The sequence below is a fragment of the Plasmodium knowlesi genome (assembly GCF_000006355.2).
Source record: "Plasmodium knowlesi strain H genome assembly, chromosome: 13".
Lineage (NCBI taxonomy): Eukaryota > Apicomplexa > Aconoidasida > Haemosporida > Plasmodiidae > Plasmodium > Plasmodium knowlesi.
In genome coordinates this window covers 672,468-697,503 of record NC_011914.2, presented here as the reverse complement: position 1 = coordinate 697,503, position 25,036 = coordinate 672,468, and the positions used below count along the sequence as shown (strand labels likewise).

General features: G+C 39.4%; 6 protein-coding genes across 6 annotated transcripts; 2 read left to right on the top strand and 4 right to left on the bottom strand.

Annotated features, from left to right (window-relative positions):
• Nucleotides 1-198: 198 nt before the first annotated feature.
• Nucleotides 199-4,850, top strand: PKNH_1314900 (conserved Plasmodium protein, unknown function; the record flags this gene model as incomplete). The annotated part of the gene is made up of 3 exons (XM_039113513.1): nt 199-907; nt 1,050-3,347; nt 3,478-4,850. 3 exons carry the CDS (start codon nt 199-201, stop codon nt 4,848-4,850), a joined length of 4,380 nt encoding a protein of 1,459 aa, XP_038969891.1.
• Nucleotides 4,851-5,928: 1,078 nt separating this feature from the next.
• PKNH_1314800 (conserved Plasmodium protein, unknown function) lies at nt 5,929-8,160 on the top strand (the record flags this gene model as incomplete). Its single annotated transcript, XM_002258079.1, has 1 exon — nt 5,929-8,160. The coding sequence occupies one exon, from the start codon at nt 5,929-5,931 to the stop codon at nt 8,158-8,160; it is 2,232 nt and encodes a 743-aa protein (XP_002258115.1).
• A 752-nt stretch (nt 8,161-8,912) lies between these two features.
• On the bottom strand, nt 8,913-12,200 carry PKNH_1314700 (2-oxoglutarate dehydrogenase E1 component, putative; the record flags this gene model as incomplete). The annotated part of the gene is made up of 2 exons (XM_002258080.1): nt 8,913-11,892; nt 12,046-12,200. The coding sequence occupies 2 exons, from the start codon at nt 12,198-12,200 to the stop codon at nt 8,913-8,915; spliced, it is 3,135 nt and encodes a 1,044-aa protein (XP_002258116.1).
• A 1,800-nt stretch (nt 12,201-14,000) lies between these two features.
• On the bottom strand, nt 14,001-15,709 carry PKNH_1314600 (conserved protein, unknown function; the record flags this gene model as incomplete). The annotated part of the gene is made up of 3 exons (XM_002258081.1): nt 14,001-14,481; nt 14,684-15,098; nt 15,238-15,709. The coding sequence occupies 3 exons, from the start codon at nt 15,707-15,709 to the stop codon at nt 14,001-14,003; spliced, it is 1,368 nt and encodes a 455-aa protein (XP_002258117.1).
• Nucleotides 15,710-16,565: 856 nt separating this feature from the next.
• Nucleotides 16,566-19,172, bottom strand: PKNH_1314500 (KIR protein; the record flags this gene model as incomplete). The annotated part of the gene is made up of 4 exons (XM_002258082.1): nt 16,566-16,838; nt 16,966-17,540; nt 17,884-17,955; nt 18,287-19,172. The coding sequence occupies 4 exons, from the start codon at nt 19,170-19,172 to the stop codon at nt 16,566-16,568; spliced, it is 1,806 nt and encodes a 601-aa protein (XP_002258118.1).
• Nucleotides 19,173-22,054: 2,882 nt separating this feature from the next.
• Nucleotides 22,055-23,949, bottom strand: PKNH_1314400 (KIR protein; the record flags this gene model as incomplete). The annotated part of the gene is made up of 3 exons (XM_002258083.1): nt 22,055-22,342; nt 22,841-23,776; nt 23,938-23,949. The coding sequence occupies 3 exons, from the start codon at nt 23,947-23,949 to the stop codon at nt 22,055-22,057; spliced, it is 1,236 nt and encodes a 411-aa protein (XP_002258119.1).
• Between the last annotated feature and the right edge of the window lie 1,087 nt (nt 23,950-25,036).

Here is a 25,036-nt window from a genome sequence, read left to right as displayed (position 1 = left end):
AATCACTTGGAGAAAAAATAATACATTGAGCTGAGAGGGGAATAGGGAAGGGAGCAGAACAAAAATTATTTTCTTTTCTTCCACTTCTCAATCGGAACAACTGGCATAGGTAATGGGGTGAAGACAACCAGATCAGGTAAAAAATCAATACAACAAATAGAAGTAATCCCCCTCCCCCCCCCCTGGCATGACACCCCAATGATGAAAACTAACTATTCAAACGTAAGAGTCAGTTTTGTGTACAGTGAGAAAGTGAACGAACTCGTAGAGAAGGTTATTTTCTTGGCCAAAAGCTTATCACACTACAGGAAGAAATATGTGACATTTTTGAAGAAGAGGAAGTGCGAGGTGCAGGGGAAAAGTGGAAGCTACACTGGGAGGGGGTATATACGAAAAAGCAGCTTAAGTAGGAGTGGTCATAGCGAGACAGATGGAGATGTAAAAGGAAGACGGGGGAAAAAAAATTACACAGTGTGGCGCATGAAATACAACGAACAAAGCCAAGCAGGATGTAGCTTTTTCCACGTTTTCACGAACTATGAAGAGCTCGTGCACGAACTACTATACTTGTGCAGCCACGAAACGGACATATACATTGAATTTCTCTACACATTAATAATTAACAGCGATCTGTTTAATCACTTCCTCTACATATGCACATTCACAAGTGGAGACAAGGACGATCCATTTTTGCTACTAATTTACAAGCACTTTTTAACTCTCGTTGAGTACTACTTCTACTTCAACAATTGTCACTATTTCAACGATCTGTATTGTAGTCTAAAGGAAATTTATGACAACAAGGATGTGTGTGAAGCGGGCCTGCGGGCACCTCCATGGGGGTGCACCTTTCTTCGGAAAAATGATAAAAACTACCTGAACAGTCAGGCAAAATATGAACAACACGGTAAAAAAAAAAAAAAAAAAAAAAAAAAAAAAAAAAAAAAAACTGGAATATGGCTAACTGGCTTATCAAAATAGTCACTGCACACACATGTCCAATTTTGCACTCATATAGGACCACCCCACTTACTTCACACAACACGTAGATTCGACCACTTGGATGGAAGAAGAAAACAAATTTTTGTTCACCTACCCGAATGAAAATAGCGATTTTGCAAATTATGAACGCAACGGTGGAAGAAAGAAAGAATGTGAAATGAAAAAAAGGAGCAGGAAGACAAATCGCTGCAGATTTGATGTGAGAGAAAGTGGTAACACCTTTAAAGACACAGAGGAGAAGCTTATTAGTGAGCGCAACGTGTCAACCTTTACGAAGGTGGTAAAAGAGAGAGGAGCTAACGATACACATGGGGGGGGCGAGTGCGATGGAAACACAATTAAGGCGGAGAAAATCACCCCTTCAAGTGAAATTTTAAGTAAATTCCGTTCGAGCGCTTCTGGCGATATGGAAGAAGACAACCAAGTTGACTTCCATTGCAAGTACAATTGTAACTTCGACCATGGGGAGAAGAAAAAGAAACACTCATGCCACCCAGAAATGGCACATTCATCCAATGCAAACTTCAATATCAATAATTTTTATAAGTTAAAAAACATGTTTTCAATGTTTAACAAGTTAAATTATGAGCACCTGTACATCCTGTTGTATTTTTCCCTCTCCATTTTGCCTACCCTTTTCCACGTGTACCTCACTAGGGTGTTAACAACGCGGAGGGATGAATCCTGCATCAGCCCCTACCTCATGTACATAGCCAAAAAAATAAAGGAGCGCTCCATTCATTCCTTTAAATTTTACTGTAACGGCACAACGAGGGAAAGTGGGTACAGTCAGGTTTCCTTTATAGGAGAGGCCCACGATAGGGTGCAGAGCACTGGCTCGATAAACAACAGATATCTTCCTAAAGGGGATGTGCAAAAGGGAGTCTGTGCAAAGGGGAGGCGGCACGAAAGCAACGATCAAAGTGATGGAGAGTGGAGTGATCAGCGAAAGGATGCCCACTTTGTTTGGGACGAACCGAATGACAAGTTGTGGGAGCACATTAACCGCCTGGACATACACGAAAAGTTGGACACGCTGAAAAGCGGAGGGGATACCAGCAGGAATTATTCCGATGTGTTTAGAAGGAACATAAGCTTGTTGCACGCATTCGAAATAAGGAGCGACTTTGAGAATCTGAACTATGAGATCGTGGATGAGCATGAGAGGAGTTCCAACGGGAAGAAGCGCAATAGCGAAAACAAGTCAGATGGAAGCACACACAGGCATGAGCAGATGCGCGTGAACCAGTGGAACCACACCAATCAGCAGAACCGCGCCTTCGGGGAAATCATTACGAAAGGGAGATCCAAGGAAGGACGGGAGAAGACAAAATACTCAGGGCCATCACACCAGGCGGGCCACGTGGATGAAATAGTTTCAATCCAAAGCGTCCCTGTAATGTCAAGGGAACATACCCCCATGTACGATCCAGAGAAAGAACTTCAAGATGTTTTAAAAAGGAACCTACAATTCAATCGAATACACTTATTTTATCGGAACGAACTGAAAACTGATGATAGCTTGCAAAACGCGCGAGGATTGCGGGACTTTATAAAAAGCATAAGTATTATCTGCAGCGAGCAATTTTTCTCCTTTTATATGAACAGGATAGACATGAAGAAGTCTACCCAGGGAGATTATCACCTTTTGCAAGTGGACAAGTGCAGTAGCGCATCGATGAAGCACAGGAGAGAAGATGAGGCACATTGGGGTGAGCAGCAGATGAATAATCCAGGCAAGCACCTGCACATGCAAAGTCTGCACAAAGACACCACGCTAATACATAATGATTATATAAAAAAAAAAATTAAAAGAAACAGATTATACACGTACAAAATTTTTAACAACCAAATTGAGACTCTGTTAAATTCGAAGGAGCTAGCTGAATATATAAAAAAACAAAAGGAAAATAAAAAAAAAAAAAAAAAATATCAAGAAGAAAAAAAAAAGGAAAATTTTATTTACATGCAATCACAAGGTGGTTGTCCACTACTAAATAAAAAGAATAAAAGAAAAGTCTCCAATATACCTTTTACCTTTGCGCAAAATAAGAATGAAAACTTCATTGAATCGGATTGTAACTCCTACGAAAACAGTGACTCCAGTGATAACCTCTCTATGTACAATTATTCGAAGGAATTCTACCTAGACAATGGGTTCAACATAAATGAGTTTATATTTTTTGTATTAAATACTTTTTATCTATTCATGCATATTCACAATGTTTATTTCTCTTGCACCTACTTGAATGTGCTCCTTTCTTACTCAATCAAGTTGGTGTTTAAGTATAGTGATAGGTGTGTCGGTTCTCGATTGACGCGTCTTCTCCGTGGCCACCTGTCAGGTGAGTACAATAAACAGTAGCAACAGAGTGAGTGGAAATGTGCCTCTCTCCCATATGTATAATCATACGCACATTTCCACGTACATATGAACATATCCCTACTTGTAATCCATAACTATCATCCTGTTAGGCATGCAAGGCGATCCAACCGATACAACGGAGGAAGTTATTCCGCCCTTCACGCCACATAATCGGATGAAGATTTTGAGAAAGGGATCGAGTATACGCATGGTGAGGTCACACAGTCAAGAAAGAGATTTCCGTACAACAATTAAGAATACCGAAGAAGGAAGCGAACTTGAAAGGATAAAACAACTCAGCGAAATGATCTTAAGGAAGAAAAAATTTTTTAATAAAAAAAAGAAGAAAGAAAAAAATCTCCATTGTAGCTTCTCCTCCGCGTGCAGAAAATATGGAAATAAAACTACCCTCCTGATGAACACATTTGATATTATTTTAAATTCTTTTCTAGACTTGTGCATTTCCCTCTGCAGTGTGAATTTCAATTTTGTGAATGACAAGAGGAGGCGACTGAACCGAACTTATTTTTGCGATTCCATTTGTAGGTACCATTACATGTTGAATAGGCAATACAACGAATCTGCTATGCACAAATTTAATCAAGCCAATTATAACAACTCGGTGGAAGCATACCTTTTCTACTTCGACGAACTGAAGAAGCATGAGTTGTTTTCAAAACAGATTCTCGGAGACGGAAAGACAGAAACGGGAAGGGGTGACTCCCGCAGTAGACACAATCAGAGCGATAGCATCCATGTGAGCAATCGCAGCGACGACAGTAGCTATAGTCTGTATTTTTCAAAGGACAAGCGAAAGAGCACTATGATCCACTTGGGGGTCAATGAAAAGGAGATGACGAGAAAGGAGAAGGAACATAAAAAGTGTGTACTCGTCGAAAGGGTAAAAAAGAGTGCCACGGAGAAAAGGCTTATTAAAAAAAGAATGGACGATTCGATCTTTTCCCAAATGATGATGACGCGGGGAAGTGTCAACGCCAAAAGTTACGCTTCATCCTGGATGAATGAAACAGGAGGAAAACAGAAGGGGGATGATGTACCAATCGATTCAATGAACATAAGCAGCGATGGAAGCTTTCTCTTTTTAAAAAAAATGAAAAAAAAAATAAAAAAGAGAATTTACCTGGATGAAAATAATATCATAAAGATGTTAACATGTGTAGGCTGCATTTTCATGAACAACATAAAATATAGTGTAGGAATTACGATAAATAATTTAAAGAAAGTATGCAAAAATGGTCCTTCCAATGAGAACAACCACTTGTTTAATCAACTCAATGGTATATTTTATTGCCAAAAAAAAAATGTGCATTTGGCAAATATATATAATCAGTACTTTGTGTCTTTTTTATTCTTCTTCAAAATACACTACCTTTTTTTTCTAATAAAATATAAGTGTGAAAATGAAATTTTTTTGAAGGCCTACTGGTTCCTCTATGCCGTTTATTCCATCACCCAGGGGTGAGATAAACCTACAAAGAGGGTGTACACCTATATGGAGAAAAGATTCCCCCACCATTTGTGCAAATCGACCCATTTGATAAAATGAAGGAGGGTGATTTTTGGGGGGGTTCCTCAGCATGGATTTGTCGCCAAAGTGACTAGCAGAGGGATTATCTCATTTACATTTTTTTTTTTTTTTTTTTTTTTTTTGTGACATATACAACTGAAGGCGAGCTCGCACGTTGAACTCTTCCCCTTGCTTCTTCCATTTTAAACGAATAGATTCATTATGCATTACTCATTATGAATTATGAATTATGGGTGGGGGTTCCATTTTGACAGCCCCGCCCCTATCTGCATGTGTAGGTGCAGCTCTCATATCATTCCTGCGCTTTGAGTTCGCCTCTACAATTCACGGGGGAGAAAAAAAAAAAAAGAAGCGTATATAATCCCTTTCTGTGGTGCAAAAACAGGTGGAAGTGTTTACAAATGAGTGTGACTGATTTTTATCATGCACAGGCTACATCACCACAGCGCTGCAACCAGGAAGAGTTAACTGTTAAGTGGTATTCATTGTGGCAAGGTTCTTGGTAGTGTTTCTATTTTTATTTTTATTAATATTAATAGTATTTTTTTTTTTTTTTTTTTTTTTTTTTTTTTTTTGCATGTCCCAAAGGGGAAAACATTCCTTCCGCGAAGGAAGAGTAGCATGGCCATTTCGTGAAGTTGCGTTTGTAGATGGGCATTTCCTAATGCCCTTACCAGAAATTAATTCCAGTACACTGTAGGGTGTATATGTGTGTGCTGATACATGTGCACAGTATGACCCGCGGGTGTAGTAGTAGCCCAGTGGGGATCCTCCCCCTTCAATTGATTAACAGGAATAACAACAAATAATCAGGGGTCCAAGGGTGTGGGGGAGTGCATAGGGTAGAGCCTCCTCTCTTTATATAAATATCAAGGAGGAAGAAAAGCTAAAAAAAAAAAAAAAAAGGGGTGCACTTTTAAGTAGGACCACCTTTCGTGGTCCCCATTTGAGGAAGAAAGAATTAGGCCGAAAAAAAAGTGGAGGGGTATTCTACTTATTGTAATTGTTTCAAATGTGTTTCTTGAAGTTAGTACTTTCTCTAGTCCTGCTTCTTTTGGATCTGTGCGAAACGCGGGCGAAGGGCAGCAGGCAAGGCAGCTTTTTCCTCAGGAATTCTATCTTCCCGGGGCAAGGAAGGAGATGTGTTTCCAGGACAGGGAGGGTGAGGGGAGTAGGTGATGAAGCTAATCATATGGGAGATATAATTGATGGGGATCCAAAGGAAGCGGACACAAAGAAGGAAAACCTCAGGATTAACAAATTCGAAGCGCAAGAAGTTAAAATAAACTCCAACCTTAATGTTAACGTATTTAGGAATACAAACGATACGACCTCTGCGTACGATGATGGAATTTGTATTTACAACCTTTTGAAAGACATAGAGGTAAAAGATGTAAAGAGGATACCTACATTTAGTGAGAAGCTAGCCAACGTGCATATAGAAAAGGAAAAGGATTATATAAAGTTGAAAAAAGGAGAAGAAAAAGGCACACATTTAGATAACCCCCTTATATACAGAGACACAAACTACGAGCTTCCGTACGTGCTAAACTACTACCCAGATGATATGTTTATTTTTAATTTCGATGGGGTGATAAATATGAATAAGCAGGAACAAATCGTTGTGGCATTTTTAACTTTTCTTCGTTTATTTCAGAGAAATGGTAGGGGAGGCGTCTCAAAGGGTTACCCCACCTTGCTCTTGAACGGGAAGCCCATTGACGGTTTACCTTTGTACAATTTTATCCAGTCGAGAAAGTATCTTTTCGCCGAAGGAGATGAAAACATTGTACCCCCCCAGAGCGACGACCCGTTCATTCTGTTGAAACTCATTCCAAAGTTCCTTTACTCCAGATTTCTCTATTTGTACAAATTTATAAAAACCACAGAAGATCTTGTCATTGGAATTAAGTATGTGTTTGACGAAATCGATGCTATATGCACCAAGTACAGTTATGATATCAACGAGATGTTGCGCATTTGTAGAGAGAAGAACGTAATGCAGACCAACTTGGAAAAACTGAGCGCCTATTACCACGAACAAAATTTCAAGCAACCCTCAGCTGTAGTATCCACAAAGGGAAGTCTAACCCCGTCCAACATTAACCAACCAACCCCACTACACATTTACAACCTTGTAAAGGAACTCACAAAAGGAACTTTCAATCCATCTATCATCAGGAAATATAAGAAGATTGAAAACTTTGCTAATGTGTTTCCGAGTTTTCACAACGATTTTAACAATTTCTACAAAAAAAAAATGAACCTCGAATTGTATCAACGATATAAAGTAGATCCTAAATGGGTTCGAACAGAATTTGAACGAACGAGGAAATTACTCAGTAAGCATGATAAAGATGCGTATATAAACCTGATGCAGTATCGTTACCCATGTGAAATGTTGAGTGAAGAGGAGAGACAGAACCACATGACATTTAATTTTTGTGCAGTTGACTTGATCAACCATAATATAAATGTATTTAAGAAACCCATATATGTGGTTTCTACGATGGAGGATGGAGATTATATTGAGTACACCCTCAAACTCTTTGGCGTGAACATTGCTAATAAGGAGAACTCCCACTTACTGCGTATTTTTGGGAAAGATTACCTTCGGAAGGAGGAAGACTGCCCACCTGATGGGGATTCCAATTCGGTGATGAACAACCTGAAAAAACTCTTCAAGTCTCCATACTTTGCAAAAAGAGAATCTCCCAAAAAGGGGGAACGACAAGGAGATACTCAGGATGATTACCTGTATGATCCATACAACGTAGACCTGGAATATCTGAAGTATCAGGAGAAGAAAAAAAAAAGGGATTATAATTTCATTAACCACAGGTACTACCTCGACATGCTGAAGGAGAAGTGCAACTTAATTAATTTCGTTATTGAAAAATACCATCGAGGTGATGAAACCATCCATATAATAGACCACAAGTACGAAGACCTGAATGCCATGTGCAATGATAGTCGATTCAGCCAAAAGGTTCGACTGTACTTTTGTGAATGGGGTTACAACTCCTATGCAGATCGACTCAAAGCTTTATATAATGACCGCGTGAAATCCTTTTCCCAATCCTTTAAGCTTGTATTTCTGTGTTGTACGCTGCAGGATAATCCTCGTCGCGAACACACACACGGTAGGGGATTGCCCACCGACTTTTACACCAAATTCATGCTTAAGTATTTCCACAAAAAGGGGCTCTTCAGCCCAACGGAGGAGGAGACACGTAGAACCTGAACAGGTACTATATTCCTTTCTCCCTCACTTCCCCTCCATCGGTGCCCTTCGCACTTCTCTTCTTTTTTTGTAATCCCTAAACGAAAAACATTTTGCATGTCTGAAAAAGGTGGCCCATCCGTACGGGAAGGGAAACTCCGCCCTCAAGTGCCTTCCAATATGGGTAGACTTATACCCCCACCACGGTTTAGAGATTCTCCAAAGAGGAACTCTCCTTAAATGCATCCATTCCGGGGAACAACTACCTGCCCATCAAATTCATCAACGTAAACAACACATTTTACGTTACATGTGTTTATATCCATCTGGGAGTAGATCCCCACAAAGTGAACCCATCTAACAACACGAACGATTAACTAGCAGGTCCACCCTAAATATCCATCCCAATTCGTACTCCTTCACTGTGCATAGAGGAGGAGAACAACACGGAAACCATTTCAACAAAAATGAAGGATCCCGACTGTGCAGTTATCCACAGGTGTTCAAAGTGTAGAAAAAAAAAAATATATATATAATAATATTAATAGTAGTAATAATAGTAGTAATAATAGTAGTAATAATAGTAGTAATAATAGTAGTAATAATAGTAGTAATAATAGTAGTAAGTGCGCAGGCGCTGGGGGTGCTTGCCCTAATTGGGATGCCTCGTCAATACGCACTTAGGCGGGGAGGTGCACCGCAACGACGTTCTATGTACAGGCACATGGTTTCGAACGCTGCATTTCTACGCTTCACTCGCCCTTTAGCATAACTCATTGCGCCACCGGGGCGTACTTGTGCGCGTGCATGTGATGAGTCTTCGATAAGTTGAACGCGTCGAGCAAAAACTCCTCCAATTGGTAGAGGTGGAGGTTGAGGTCTCCGGCTGATTGTGCAGCGTACACATCTCTGCCTGAGTAGAAAACTTGGGGGATAGTGATATCCCAATTTGGGTTATCCCTTTTAAGTTGTTGAATGGATGCTTCGATACGTCGAGAAACGTAGAACCAGGGGCCCATATTCATGTGTTCTTCCTGAACCCAAATTACATCTCTCAAGTTGGGGTAGGTTTGTAAATCCTGCATGAATTGTTTAAACGGAAAAGGAGATAACTGCTCAATAGTTGCAATGGCAATATTCTTTATCTCATTGGCTTCTCTATAATTTAGAAGATCGTAATACACTTGTCCAGAACAGAGGATAATCCGTTTGATTTCATCCTTGGAGTTCAACTTGTGTCCTTGCTGTTCAGGTAAGTAAGGAAGGAACTCTGTAGATGAAAGGAAATTTTCTATGGTATCGAATGCCATTCTCATTTTTAACATTTTCTTGGGAGTTAATGCAATGAGCGGTTTTCTGAAGGATCTGTGCATTTGTCGCCTTAATGCGTGAAACAAGTTGGATGGCTTGGTACAGTTAATAACCTGCATGTTATGTTGCTGTATTATGGTTTTGTCTTTCTCCACTGAATACGTAGCGATATCTTCCCGGTCATCACAGAGTTGTAAAAAACGTTCGATTCGAGCAGAAGAATGTTCAGGACCTTGCCCATCATACCCATGAGGTAAGAACATTACTATACCTGATTGCTTATTCCATTTTGTTTCTCCCGAAGCAATATAATTATCTATCATCACTTGAGCCCCGTTGGCAAAATCACCAAACTGGGCTTCCCATACGACCAGTGCATCTGGGTGTTCATAACTATATCCTATTTCGAACCCTAAGGCTGCATATTCGGAGAGCAACGAATTATTCACTTCTATAGTGTGTGGTGTTTTCAGCGAATCAAAAATATTATATGATTCATACGTAACCTGATCATGGAGTACAGCATGTCGATGTGAAAATGTGCCTCTCTGTGAATCCTGTCCGGAGAGTCTAGCATGAAATCCATCCGATAATAATGTTGCATACGCCAACAGTTCCGCAGTCCCAAAGTCGATATTTTTTCCTGTGTTCAAACTATCTATCCGTCCCTTGAATAACTTGGTGATAATGGGATGAGCATGGAAATTCTCCCGTATGGTAAATATTTGTTTTCCCAGATCCAGCAGAACTTTTTTTTCCACTCCTGTTTTTCTTGAAGGAGAAAATTTTTGAGGAGTTACCATGTGTTCCCACTGTGGCAGATACTTCTCCTTCGGGGTTGGCACAAACGATTTTGAATTTTCATACACTTCTTCATACAGATTGTATATATCCGTTTTGTTCTTCTCAAATTCCTCCAAACTTATTACTCCTTCACGGATTAGCTTCTTACTGTATAGATCCAAAACGGATTCATGTCTTGTAATAATATCGTAGAGCAGAGGATTGGTGAATTTAGGCATGTCTAATTCGTTATGTCCAAATCGTCTATATCCCACAATGTCAATAATGGTATCAATATGGAACCTGTTCCTTATGTCTAGTGCCAATTCGAAAACGTATGTTACTGCCTCCGGGTCATCTGCATTCACATGGATAATTGGAATATCTATACATTTAGCGATGTCTGTACAGTACTTTCCCGATCTTGCATCTACTGGATATGTCGTGAACCCAATTTGGTTGTTCACCACAATGTGTATGGTCCCTCCTACGGTGTAGCTTGGTAACTTCGACATTTGTAATGTTTCGTATGCAATACCTTGTCCTGCTATAGAGGCATCTCCATGAATGGTAATCGGGAGAACCTTTTCTTTTTCCTTATCATTGCAGTAGTATTGTTGTGCTCTGGCTTGCCCCATAAGAATAGGATCCACAGATTCTAGATGTGATGAATTATCGACAATACCCATATGGATATATCGATTGGATTCTTCATCGAAGTGATCAATCTCCACCCCCAAGTGGTATTTCACATCTCCTGTATTCCCCCATATGTTATCCGTAAATCCTGTTTTTCCTCGAAATTCTGACATCATATGTTCTAACGGTTTGTGTAGAACATTAAAAAGAACATTCAGTCTACCTCGGTGAGACATACTCATAAGTACACTATCAATGTGTACCATAGCTGCTCTTGAGATCAGTGCCTTCATACCCGTAATAAGCGTTTCGCATCCATCTATTCCAAAGCGTTTGGTTGTCGCAAATTTGGCGGCCATGTAATTTTCAAAGATAAAAGCTCTAGCAGTATTTTCTAGAATTTTTCTCTTTGTCTTATTATCATATTTGAATTTTCGATCCTTTTCGATTCTCTTTACGATATAGTTCACTATATTCTCATCCGTTATGTGCATGTATTCGAACCCGATTGTACCACAGTACGTTTCTTCTAGTCTGTCTATTAAACTTCTCAATGTGCTTGTTTCTTTTTTGTCACTAGAAAAACCAGTAATGGATGGCAAATCGAAGGAGAATTCTGCATCCAAATCATCCTTGGTGAAACCAAAATCGGAGTATGTCATTTTTTTCTTATCTGTTTCATTCACCACACTACTGTATGGAGGTGTATTGGGTAACGGTAATGGGTTTATGTTTGCATACAAATGGCCCTTCTTCTGGTACCACCTGATAAGCTGTACTATACGGGCAATGTCGTAGATATTTCCCATCCTCCCTTTATCGAGCATCTCATTGTTCACGTATGTAATCCTGATATTGTTACTTCTTTGCTTGGGAAATTCCGTGCCTCCCATTCTGCTTCGAATATCCCTCTCTGCTTCATCCTTGGTCATCAGTACACGAGGGGAGGTGATCCCAAGGGGCCCTGCTTCTTCCGACATCTCCGCGAAGTAGTGGTCCCACGACTTGTGGAGAGAGTTCCTACAGGGGGGGGGTGAAGTTAACGGGATTAACAAAGGATTTGAGGGGTTCAATTGGTGGTGAGGGGTATTAACTCGGTTAATTTAGCCGCGTCACTGTACAGCCATGCGAAGTCCTATCATCCCTTGGCGGAATAGATATTTCACTACTTACCTGTCTTGCCGCCATATCCGGTAGGCGCCCTCAATGTACGAAGCCATGCTGGGGTTGAAATTGTCGCTGTTCGAGTATCCACCCACGTGGAATCTCCGTCTAAGCATATCTCCATTCTCCTTGATCAACTTATTTGAGTGAAAGATTTTCCTCATCCTGACTTGGTTACGTGTGGAGAAGCGTCTATGAAATCTGGTGGTGGATGTGTTACCCCTCTGACGCTGCTACTGTGTCGTGCTACACGTTTCGGTATTTATGCATGTGGAAGATCAAGGCGATCAATGCAGGCAACTCATTTGCCAAGAAACGACTTCTATATACAGATGCAAGAGCTCAGCGTGAGGAACCCCTAACTTGTCCGTTCATTCGATTGGCTCTGTTCGGGAAGTAACAAAATGGAAGGGGCCAAAAAAAAAAAAAAAAAAAAAAAGGGGAAGAGCACTCCCGGGGAGGGGAGCCTTCACGCAAGCGCCAACTCTCTACAAAAGGCCCATGCGCATAAACATATATATATATGTAGGCTACGTTTGCGAAACCTCTCATCGACGCATCTTCCCAGAGAAGATGCACAAGAGTAACATAGCTTCACATTCCTCCTCCGCCTTCACAAAAAAAAAAAAAAAAAAAAAAGAAAGAAAAAAAAGGAAGTCAACGACTTTGCTATGCTACGTGGGTCAAATGGTTAGCTGAACAATGGGAAAAGAAAAAAAAAAGAAAAAAAAAAAAAAAAAAAAACACAAAAGCATTGATTATTATATGAACGGAGTTTACCACCGGAGCAAAGCTGAACACCCAAAAAGGGTGTAAATCCTCGGAGAGGGTGATAAGAATGTGTGCATCTTCCCATGAGGGGAGGAGCGTGCTGCGAAATGTACATACATATGTGAACGCTTCCAATGGATGTGCACCCCTATGCAAAAAAGGCGAATGGAATAACTGCCTAACGTAAAGCCATGCTATTAATGCTATAATTTTTTTTTTTTTTTTTTTTTTTTTTTTTTTTGTGAAGGCGCAGGAAGCCCTTTTCATGAAGTGCATACGTTTTAATTGTTGCTCCGACTAGGTGCCTCCAAAAAGATGATGAACAAAACAGGTGCTAATTCGACTTCACCATTGGGGTGTCACGTAGAGGGGGAGAGGGGCGTGAGCCCGTCTGAGCGTTGACCCATTTAGGAGGTAACTATGTAAAGGCAAAAGGGCGTCCAAGTAACCTCCCCTTCTTGAGGTCTACCAGGGCAAAATCCCCCTTCACAATGTTCTACAACAAAGGAGTGTAGAAAAAAAAAAAAAAAAAAAAAAAGAAAAAGTGGGAACCGCGTCAAATGCTACACAAGCAAATAACAATAGCGACCGCTTCCGAAATGGGTGTAACTATAAAGGTAGGGTGTGCATTGAACGAAAGACTCCCCTATTCCTACTCGTGCAGGTAAGCATGCCGAAGTGTCATACGGGGTGGCACGCCTGGATTAACGCGGCAAGCGCGCTCAGTTAATTCAAACGAAGGATATACAAATTAGCATTAACAAAATGGAGATTTAAAAAGAGTACATATGGGGGAATAGATAAAGACGTAACGTGAGAAAAAAAAAAAAAAAAATTCCACGAGGGAAGAAGCAGACAGGAGAAGAAAGGAAGGCATCGATGAAGGAGTGCCTACCCATGGTTCAGATCACCATTTGAAGTAACCTCATTCGTGAACATACACGTGCGCACTAGATACAACGGATATATTGTGCTAACGAAAGAGCTCCTAATATAAGGGGAATCCCACAAGCGAGATCATTCTTATTTTTTTTTTCTTCCGCTACTTCTCCCGTTAGTACAACAGTGCAGTGAGTGTAGCATGGACATATAAATTTCATTCATTTGACAGATCAAACAACTTGCAGTATATTTGATCCGCCGGGGAGAGGGGGCTATATACTGCAAGTTTTTTGATCTGTCAAAAATATTCCTCAGCGTATATTGTCTCCATCCCAAAAGACTATCTTATTCCACTGGGTAAGGAGAAGCATCTTCAGTGCCAAGTGAAAAATAGAAGAAACATGGAAAAGCCTAATGGTATTGTAGTGAGGAATGAGCCGCTGTTTTTTGCACCTCACAGAAGCAGACTGTAACTGTGAACACCGAATACACTGGGGATATAATCTCTGCTTGGTGTCATATAATTTAAAAAATTTGAGTATAGCTCGGAGGAACTTCCTTTTTTTGTAATATTGAATCATGTCCTTAATAACTTGTACAGGTGGTTGGTGGTCCCCTATGAACCTGTCGTGGCAACTGACTCCACATGTGTGGCATCCCGTTTCCTTGCAGAATCTCCTTAGAACTTCTATTTCCCTTTTCGTGGCATACTTCATGTCTTTGTTTAGGCTCTTTTTCGGGTTGGAGTAGACACCCGGCATCTTCACGTCGCTCGGCGAAAATTTGTTGTACCTGCAGGGAGAAGGGTGGTCAAGGTGGTCACGGTGATGGCGTTCACAGTCATGGTGTTCACGGTCATGGTGTTCACGGTGATGGTCGTGGCCACGATAGTGGTGATGGTCAAGCCAAGGTAGCAACTTCAGTGGCAGCCAATTTTTTTTTCAGCTGCCTAAAGTGCTATGTTTACATCGACACATTTAGCATGCCCACTTACGTGCCACCGGAAATTTTAAAGAACAAATTAGTCAACACGAAGTAGCGCATGTAATTGAAGGTAAATAGACTCAGCTTGTTGATACGTGTGAGAACGAATTTCTTTGTGCACTGGTAGAGGAGTTGATACTTATTTGTGAGCCTGGTGTTTATATAGTAGTCGGAGCTATTGTATATGATTGTCTTGATGAGGTGTCCTTCATACTGGTTGAAGAGTACTCGTATGAGTATTGCTTGAACAAACTCACCTGCCACATTTAAATAATAATTCACAAGGTTCAGTTGGAAGAAGCCAATTATCCTCGAGAAGTAGTTGGACCCACTCACTTCTAAAATGTAGGCCTGCGTCTTCTGCGAAACGATGTTAACGTAGTGGAACAGGAGGAAGGATGCGGCTAGTTGGACGAGGTACACAACTGCAGGGTGGAACAGAGACGATCACATGGAGATTAAAAGGGGGTAACGTAAAATTCGTACTGAACTGTGAATGTCGTACTTTTACAGTCAAAGTAGAGGTGCACCGTACATGTGCTTTTCACACGAGGAGGAACTCACCCAGGAAGCGCAACACGAGAGTCCCGAAGAAACCAACCAAGCCGCGTAAAATATTATTCTTTATGTAGGTACCCTCCAACAGATAAAAAGAGTTAGTCAACAGAGATGCTCTTTCCGAAAGAAAGGTAGTCAAAGAACGAACCGATAGAATGTCTGAAATTTTGGACACCGACCTCAAGCTAACATATCTCTTCAGAAATTTTGGAGATTCTTTTACAAAATAAAAAATTTTGCTACGATTAAACTTATGGTAGTTTACTCTCTCCAAAGCACGGCAACTATTGTATATCAGGTTTACTTCATTTTTAAAAAAACATTCATTGCATAACCTCTTCCTGATGTTCTTTCCCTTACTGAATAAAACATTGAGCGGTACATTGTAGCTCTGCTCATTTTTGTATATGGACTTTACGAAAAATAAATTGATAAAGAATAAAAGTAACAGGGTTAAGATGATCGAAACGATTTTCATTTTCCCGATCGAATGTAAAGTCTGCGCTGGCACATCATTTGTCTGGGGCCTGCAGGTTCTTCTTTCTCCGTGTCCTCGCAAAACTAATTTTCTTCATCTCCGCTGCATTTCGTTCCTATCCACCCAGGTGGGGAATGCCTCAAAAATGTCCGCGGGAAAAAAAAAAAAAAATAAATAAATAAAATAAAAAATAACAAAACACAGATCGAGTGAATTGGCGAGGTACACTCCCGATGAGTTGAACGTTTTAAATTAAACCATAATGTGGGAGGAATCAAAATAGTATGAGAGGTAAGAGTAGGCGTTCCCATCGGTTCCCAGGACGCCGGAGAATATGTACCACGAGGCGGGCGGAGATTAAAGGAAAAATGAAATATCCGAAGAGTCATATTTTACTGCGGGAAAATGTGTGCAGGAAAGGTAGTGCAAGGTGGCTTGGTGAAAAAAAAAAAAGAGGGGAAAAATATACGAACGTATGGACAAACTTGAGGCTTCCATTTCGGCACACGAGTAGAACCGAGCCCAAGGAACCACTATCCCCTCCAAATCCCCAAAGGCGCACATAAGACACATAGCCGCGCGTGGGTGTAATTTTCCAACCTCGTGCATATCACCATCTCTTCTTTGGGAATAACAGCTCCGCAATTTTATTCGCGCTCACGAACTGGCGAATTTCGCAGCCCGCCTCTTACCAGAGAACAAAAAGAAAAAAAAGAAAGAAAAAAGAGAAGGAAAGAGAAGGAAAGGAAAGAGAAGGAAAGGAAAGAGAAGGAAAGAGAAGGAAAATAAAGAAAAAAGAAAGGAAAAAGAAAATAAAGAAAAAAAGAAAAAGAAAGAAGAAAAGAGTGAAGGAATATTACGTGGCATAGTAACGTATATTTCCTGATCTTCTATTATTTGTTGCCCGTGTTCTTCCGCTTGGTCGTTGTCCTTCATCATCATAGATGGTCGAAACATCGGTGGACGATCCACCACTACCACCTAGGGTGGACGATTCCCCACCTATGGTTGAATCATATTCTGTGTAAGAATCGCCTGAGAATGTGTTTAAGTCTTGTCGAAAGGATATTGTCTTTCTGCTGCTTCTACCGGAGTATGTACCACGTATTCCGGAGAATAAATTGGTATACTGAAAAAAAAAAAAAAAAAAAAAAAAAAAGTGAGAGGTGGAAGGGAAAAAATAAAAGAAAAGGAAGGGGTGTATTAGGGTGGTCTTTACAACTGTTGTTCTGTTTCGCTGTGCTGTTTTTCGTTACCTTATATAAAGCATAAACAAGGGCTGGTAGACCTACTGTGGCAAGTCCACCACCAACAGAAGCTGGAATGGGTATGTAAGCATTCGTGGATCCAGTAAGGGTGGCCCCTTCTGTTTCTAGGGTGGAAGAGGAATGAATCCCCTCTCCTCCAGGTCTGATCCCTGATAAGGGCACTTCCCCCGGGAGTGTGGAATGGGAGAATGAATCCCCGGAGGAGTGTGCAGCCTGCGGGAGCTCCAAACTCTTCGTGACTCTTTGAGTACTCCCTCCTTTCTGTGACAGTTGCTCTGTCTGCACCGGTTCTGCTGATCCTACTGATCCTGTTCCACCTCTTGTACCATCCGCGATGTTCTGAACAATGAGAGAAGAACTGCTACTACTGCTAGAGGAAGAACTGCTGCTAGAAGTATGAGAAGTACTGATGGAAGGAAGAACTTCTTCTTCTTCTTCGTCTTCGTCTTCGTCTTCCTTCTGAAAATTCTCTGTTTCTGCTGGAATGTGTGAACCAGAATGCCCTTCTTCACCAGAAATATGGTTCACTCCATCATCCTCGGAGGTAACTTGAGGAATATCACCTAAATAAAATTAATAAGTACAAAGAAGGAAAAAATATCAGTTAGCTAAAAAAAGCGGAAAGGAGGAAAAACAACATTGGTGTGGTGTGCTCACATCTTTGTTTGAGATGCACATTATTATTGGAGGTACCCATGAGGGTGGAGGTGCTTTTTCCGCCTTTCCTTTGTAGGTGTGCCTTTTTCTTTCATTTGAACCTTCTTTCTCCTTCCTTAGTAAGGTTGTTCCCTGTGAGTCACCTGCCCTACACCCACGCGAGATATTTTACTCTCCTACCTGGCATAGTTCTTTTAACTACTAAAGCTACATTTTCTTCATATGTAACTAAATTCTACACATACTTACCTCCTGCAATTGCCTCACCTGATTCACCCATTCGACCTCCTGGACCTGCATCACGTTCAGGACCAACTAAACCTATGAAATGAAGGAATAAAAGAAGAGAAAAAGTATCAACTTCCAACATAGTCCAATATGCTGGGAGCACGCATAGCACTCTCTGCACGGAGGATGCATATTCAATTTCAGAATATTGCCTTCTTTCCCTTTTTTTCTTTTGCATTTATAGTAATAGTAATGCACATGTATGCTATAAATTTGGGATACATATATTTCTGGTTGTACCATTTGGGTATGTGTGTGTTTCCTTCTGCATGTGTTTTTCCCCTTGGCCCCTCCTTATAATAACACCTTTAACCAATGGTACCTACCCTCCCTTTGTCCTTACCTACTGCATGACCTGTCTTACCTTGTATTCCCTGTTCTCCCACGTTGGTGGATAGCAATTGTTTAGCAGTTTCCTCCGTTGTTCCTAATTCAGTCTCCCCCTCCTCTTCTTCATTTTCCTCGAAGGTCTCCTTTTCTCCTTCGTCGACAGAATCCGATGAAGGATCTGCAATTTTACACGCACTTAATCCTTCCTTCAGTTCTTCCAAGTTCATTCCCAATTTTACAATTATTTCCTTCAGTTTAGAAATAACATCACACTCTAACACATCACGGAATTTTTTGCAATAATGACCTTCTTCATAATCATCATTAGTAATATAACAATGCTCATCCATTTTCTTATATGCTTTTAAAACCTCATCCACAACTTCCTTGCACACTTTTTCCTTACACCCTCTATTATCACAGCTATTTTTACATTCTTCCTTATATATTTTTTTACATTCGTTATCTACCCCACTTTTTATTCTGTCGTAATTGCCTAGGTAATCAAATAATATTTTCATTGGACCGAAATATTCCTCGGTAATGTCCTTATATAGGGGGTTACAGTTCCGCCCGAAGGGCAGCTTACTCTGTAGGAGTTCGTATATTTTATTTATATTCTCCCATGTTGCTTTGCGTTGCTTTACTTCTTTCATCCACTTCTCCCCTAACCAATAATAGAAATAACTGCAATATTCGTCCAACTTACTCACTTTCCCTTCCTGGCGTACTGCACTCATTCCTTTTACCTCACACCAAGCGTATAGAATCCTATCCCTATGTTCCTGGGGACCCCCATGTTTTAGTAATATTCTCTGTAGATCATCCTGCACCTGCTGCTTATTCCCCTGAGCACAACATGTACAAATTACTCCGCACTTATTCCAGGATTGATATACATCACCTGGAGTTTCATTCATTGTTCATGCACATTTATATTAGGTGATTATAAAATAATATATATATATATATACATACATATATGTACGTATGTACAATATTACTCCACGCATACACTCCTCCCATAAACTACTGTGTAATGCTCCGTGCAATACTCAGTGATGCCCCCTCTAAGTTTATGCTTCTGCTGCATATTACTCCCTCCTATACGTTCATTTATTTTAATACATATTATTTCCTTCGTGTATTCTATATGCATGTCGCCGAAGTACATATTATCGTAAATATGAATTACTGCACATGTACATATTATTTATATGTATTTTCATATTATACATATATATGTAAAGTACATGCGCGATTTACATGGGTACGAACTATATGCATATGAAATGTATTAACTGTTGAATGTATACAAAGGTGGGGGGAAGGAAGATGATGACATGATTAAAATTTCTACTATTTAAAAAATTATTATTTGCCCTTTCTCTTCCTGTTAATGATGGGAACCATGTTTGTGATGGTTGTTTTGGTGGTTGCTGTCCTACATTATTTGTTCATCTTTCCCTAGGTGGAAGATTAAAATTCACCTGACAGGTGGTGAATATATGGTAGATATTGGTGATAATCATGTAGGAAGATAACCACGTGAGATGGTAATCATCATCTACTACATGATTACCTCGATGATGTTGTTGTAATCGTGGTTTAAGTTGCGCCTCTTTTTGTTTGGTGCTTTGGTACCTTCACATATATATGAAGAGGACGGGATATATATATAGAATCCTATATATATGTGCATTATGTGTACATATCCTTTTCCTAAAAAGGAATACTTAATGGTGTGATTAACATTCCCCCTATTCCTTGCACATATGTATAATAATTCCGTTCCACTTAACATATACAAAATCTTAACATTGTCCTACTGCATGAGGTATAATAAAAGTAGTTCAAAATATTATGTATAATAATGGGGGGAAATAAATTGAAGTTTCGCTTAAAGAATTTTTTCCCAAAGTTAATTATTTCCTCCACACACAAAAGAAAAAAAGTAGAGTAGGCACCTATGCCACCTTCCTTTTCCTTCTGCTCTTAGAGGGTGTTCCAAGAATCGAAAGGGCTAGAAGAAAAAAAAAGGGTTGTAAAGGAAAATAGAAGGAAAGGGTGTAGGAGGGAGGCTGTTAGGATGATTGGAGATTTTTATTGCACACACGCTCCTGTGTATACACACATATATGTATGTATGTTTGTTTCTTCCTTAAGAGATGTGGAGGATCCCATCTTCTCCTTTACATTTTCAATGTCATGTGCCAACGCGAAGGCAAAGAAGGAGCTTATTATCCAGAGAGGGGCTAGTCTCATTTTTTTTTTTCTTTGCTGACGGAAGAGTTCCCTGCTTCGTCCCTTAGAAGAGTGCAAACTTTGGGCTATAAATTCTTAGCCGACAAAAAAGAAGGAAAAGAAAAATTGTGTGTACATACGTGTTGGCACAAACAACCTTCTTAAAGCATACATACATTTTACATTAAAAAGGTTGTCCAAAGAATGTCCTCCCCCCCCTTCCAAAAAAAAAATAACAAGAGCATCTATCTAGGAAGATTGGCCACGTGCCTGAACGTGACCCTAACAGGCCTTTATCCAAATAGTGCACATGCTATACAGTTCTTGTATACAATTTCCCATTTGTACTTTTCTCCTTGAGCAATGCACACAGAATACGTTCCATTTATTTGTCCTTTGTCCTTTTTATATTTTCCTCCGCGAAACCTTTATTATTTAATTCATCTACCCTAAGCAAAGAATGCACAATATTTTTCCCTCCGACACAGGAAAAAAAAAAAAATTAAATCATCAGTGCGTTGTTCGCGCGCTTACATGCGATAACTTCATTTTATTAATGAAAAATATATCTGCGCGCGATCTGTATTTAAGCTCATTGTACTACAAAAGAGCGAACAACCAAAGTGCGCCCCCCCAAAAAAAAGGAGGTGGGAATGAACATAAGGAAAAAGTTAATGTATTATCCTTCGCGCAGTGTTGTACGTATTCCATTCGACGGAACCAAAGAAGGAAGTAGTACCTCGAACAATTTCCTTCTTTTTTTTTTTTCTTTGTCTAATTTTCCCTGTGTGACAAGTTTTATTTTAGGGCATATTTAATTTTTTTTTTTTTTGGAAAAATTTTTTTTTTTCGACTAATATTACACTTAAAATCGAATGAAAAAGAAAGAAGGGAAAAGGACGCCTTCTTCTTCTTCTTCCATGTGAGGACATTGCAATTTTAGACCTCTTCATATGGGCATTACACCTAAAGAAGATGTGTATGACATAAAAAAAAGGAGGATTAATCTCCGCCAAAACACCCCTGAGCGGGAACACCTTCACAAAAATTCGGCCAACTTATTCCCGAGAACACCTTCGCGAGGAACCTATTTTGCGAACAGTTCGCAACCACTCGCGGACTATACTACTGTTTCCGCGCAAAAAAATGTGGAGGAAGCACAACATTTTTACAAATGTACACAATTGGACGTTTAAAGGAGGAGGATGGAAGAATTATTAAAATAGAAAAAAATTATTAAAACAAAAATTGTGTAACAAAAAAAATTTAATGAACACTTTAGATGTTCAGTAAAAGGAAGTTGCCGAAAAATAAGAATAAAGTGGAAGAGAGAATTTTTTTTTTTTTTTTTTTTTTTTTCTCTCTTTCACTTATATGGATTACACATCAATGTGAACATTTTTATACAATCATACAAAAAATTTAAAAAGAAGAAAAAAAGAAGTTTAAGAATTAATAAAAAAAAAAAAAAAAAAAAAAAGAAAGAAAAGGAAGGGAAAGAAAAGGAAAAGGAAAAAAAAAGAATAAGAATAAGAAGAAAAGAAAAGGAAAAGGAATATTACGTGGCATAGTAACGTATATTCCCTGATCTTCCATTATTTGTTCTTGTTCGTGTTCTTCCGGTTGGTTGACGTCGTTGTCCATCATCATAGATGGTCGAAACATCTTCTGCTGTGGAATAATCTACTGTTGAGTCGTCACCTAATGTGGAACCTACTGTTGAAGCATCATCCGCTGTGGAACCATCGAAATTTCGTCTCACAGATCTTACTCTTCTACTTCTGCTACTGCCCCCTCCTACAATGTTCTTAAGTCGGTTACTTATCGAAGAGGGTAGGAGATCATACTAAATAAGAAGAAAGGAAAAAGAAAGAAAGGAAAGAAGGGAAGGGCATGGAAATGTATACGAAATATATATGAAGTTCAATCTATTTTTATTCTAAATTAAAAAAATAAATAATAAAATAAGTATTAATAGGATGGTATAATAGGTGTGTATGTGTGTGCATACACACACTTCACCATTATAATTATAATTGTAATTATAACTGTAATTTATAACTATTACTATCTATTATAATTACAAAATATTGTAATAATTATAATTATAGAGTTAATTTATAATTATAACTATAATTATAATTGTGATGGGCAATTATAATTCTTAATTCTTAATTGTTCATTATAATGGTTTATTATAATTTTCTATTATAATGGGTCACTATAATGGTGGTAAATATGTAGTTGTAATTATGTAATTATGTAGTTATAATTATGTAGTTGTAATTATGTAATTATGTAGTTGTAATTATGTAGTTGTAATTATGTAATTATGTAGTTTTACCTTGTAAGAAAGGAAAGCAGCTAATGGTAATCCTAATGTGAATAATGTACCACCCACGGCGGTAGATACGATGGGAGAACCGCGTTGGGCACCACTACCAGTGGTGCTTCCTGTAGGAAGCGTTGTTCTGAAGTGGCTGTCCATTGTTTGCGCAGTATCCCCCCTCTCATGCCCAGAACCAGAGAACTCTAGTGCCGTGCTTTTCACCTCGGGTTCTGTTTCAGTTTCCTCCTGGAGTTCCGTCTGCAATTCCGAATGTGCTGGGAGTTCCGTTAATGTAGGACACTTCATTGGTTGTTCCTCTATTCCGTTGCAGTAATATTTGTAGGTGTTGTTATATTCCTTGCAATAGGGGTCATTATTACCAGCGCAGTGCTCTCCTACAGACTTACATGCCGAATCAACGTCATTTTTGTAGAAAGCCCAATTTCCATCCTTCGTTGCGTCACTTACTTGCTCTAAATACTTTCGCACATGAAGGCAATCATAGTAATGTTCGAATAACTTCCTTCTGTGCTTGAAAAGCTCATTGGTATTGTCAACGTCAGCGTATGTAACATTACATTTATTATCACCGAAATAACTTCCCAGCGTCGTGTAAATATTTTCTACAAGTCCCTTTAACTTCTTCTCATCCAGAAGGGTAGAGTTCGTTTTTCCCATCCAATGATAGAAGGCTTGACATGGTGCTTCCTTTAAGTGTGACTTCTCTGTATTAGCTGTAAAATCCTCCTTTCTCTTACATGCGAGACAATAAGCCTTGGTGAAAAAAAACGCCATGTATGAATAGCTGCTGTATTCTGCTAATGCTTGTCTTAATATATCCGTCAAATTCACTGTGCCGCCCCTTATGTTAGTGCACTCCGTTCCATCTTCCCCATCGAACTTATCATAGAATTCCTTCTTCGACGGTAAATCCTTATCCAGATCCATTTTCTACAAGTAATTGACAAAGGAGAAGTAAAATGTGTACGTAAGGAACATGTAAATATATACACACATTTCTTCTCCACTTCAATTCCACTATTCACACATAACATTATGCTTGGGTAACATATAAGTTTCTATAGGTGTAATAAAAAAAAAGAAATCCTTACTTGCCCATCCATGGTTACTGTACATGGTACCCCCCAAAAGAAAAAAAGAAGGGAAAAAAAGGGGGGGAAAAGAAAAGAAATAAAAGAGAATGAAAGTATTCTAAGATCCTTTTTATTTTATTTTTCTTTTGGAGGGGGTAAGGACCTTTTTTCCTTAGATTAGTTTCTATATTTGAAGAAGATATGGGCAAGACGTTTCTTGAAATGAGAATAATTTTTTCTTCCCATCCTCCCCCTTCCTATGCAATATGACGAACCTATATATGCTTTAACTTATTATTTCTACTTTGTTCCGCTCCTTCATTTTCATTAAAAAAAAAAAAAACATTCCATTTACTACCCCCACAAGATATTATTTTCCTCCTTTCGTCCTTTTAAAAACGATATAATTTTTCCCATCCCTTCCCCCCCCCCCCCCACTTTTAAAAAAATGAAAATTCCAAAAAAAATACTTAAAAATTGCTACAACCGGAAAAAAATATATACTTATTTCTTTCGAACCTATTAAAAAAACGATAATAAATGTGAAAAACATTCCCCTCAATATAGTACCCGAAACTATTTCTCATCAGTTACTTCATCTCCTACCACCCTCCCTCCAACCCTCACAAAGACTCACATATATGCTTATTATTACATTTCCCCCTTCTACACCATCGCAGAATAAGTACAATAAAAAAAGAGTTTCCAAATTTAGGGTTTAGGGTTTAGGGTTTCAGGGTTTAGGGTTTCAGGGTTTAGGGTTTCAGGGTTTAGGGTTTCAGGGTTTAGGGTTTCAAGGTTTAGGGTTTCAGGGTTTAGGGTTTCAGGGTTTAGGGTTTCAGGGTTTAGGGTTTCAGGGTTTAGGGTTTCAGGGTTTAGGGTTTCAGGGTTTAGGGTTTCAGGGTTTAGGGTTTAGGGTTTAGCGTTCAGGGTTTATGGTTTCAGGGTTTAGGGTTTAGGGTTCGTGGTTTAGGGTTCGAGGTTTAGGGTTCGTGGTTTAGGGTTCGTGGTTTAGGGTTCGTGGTTTAGGGTTCGTGGTTTAGGGTTCGTGGTTTAGGGTTCGTGGTTTAGGGTTCGTGGTTTAGGGTTCGTGGTTTAGGGTTCGTGGTTTAGGGTT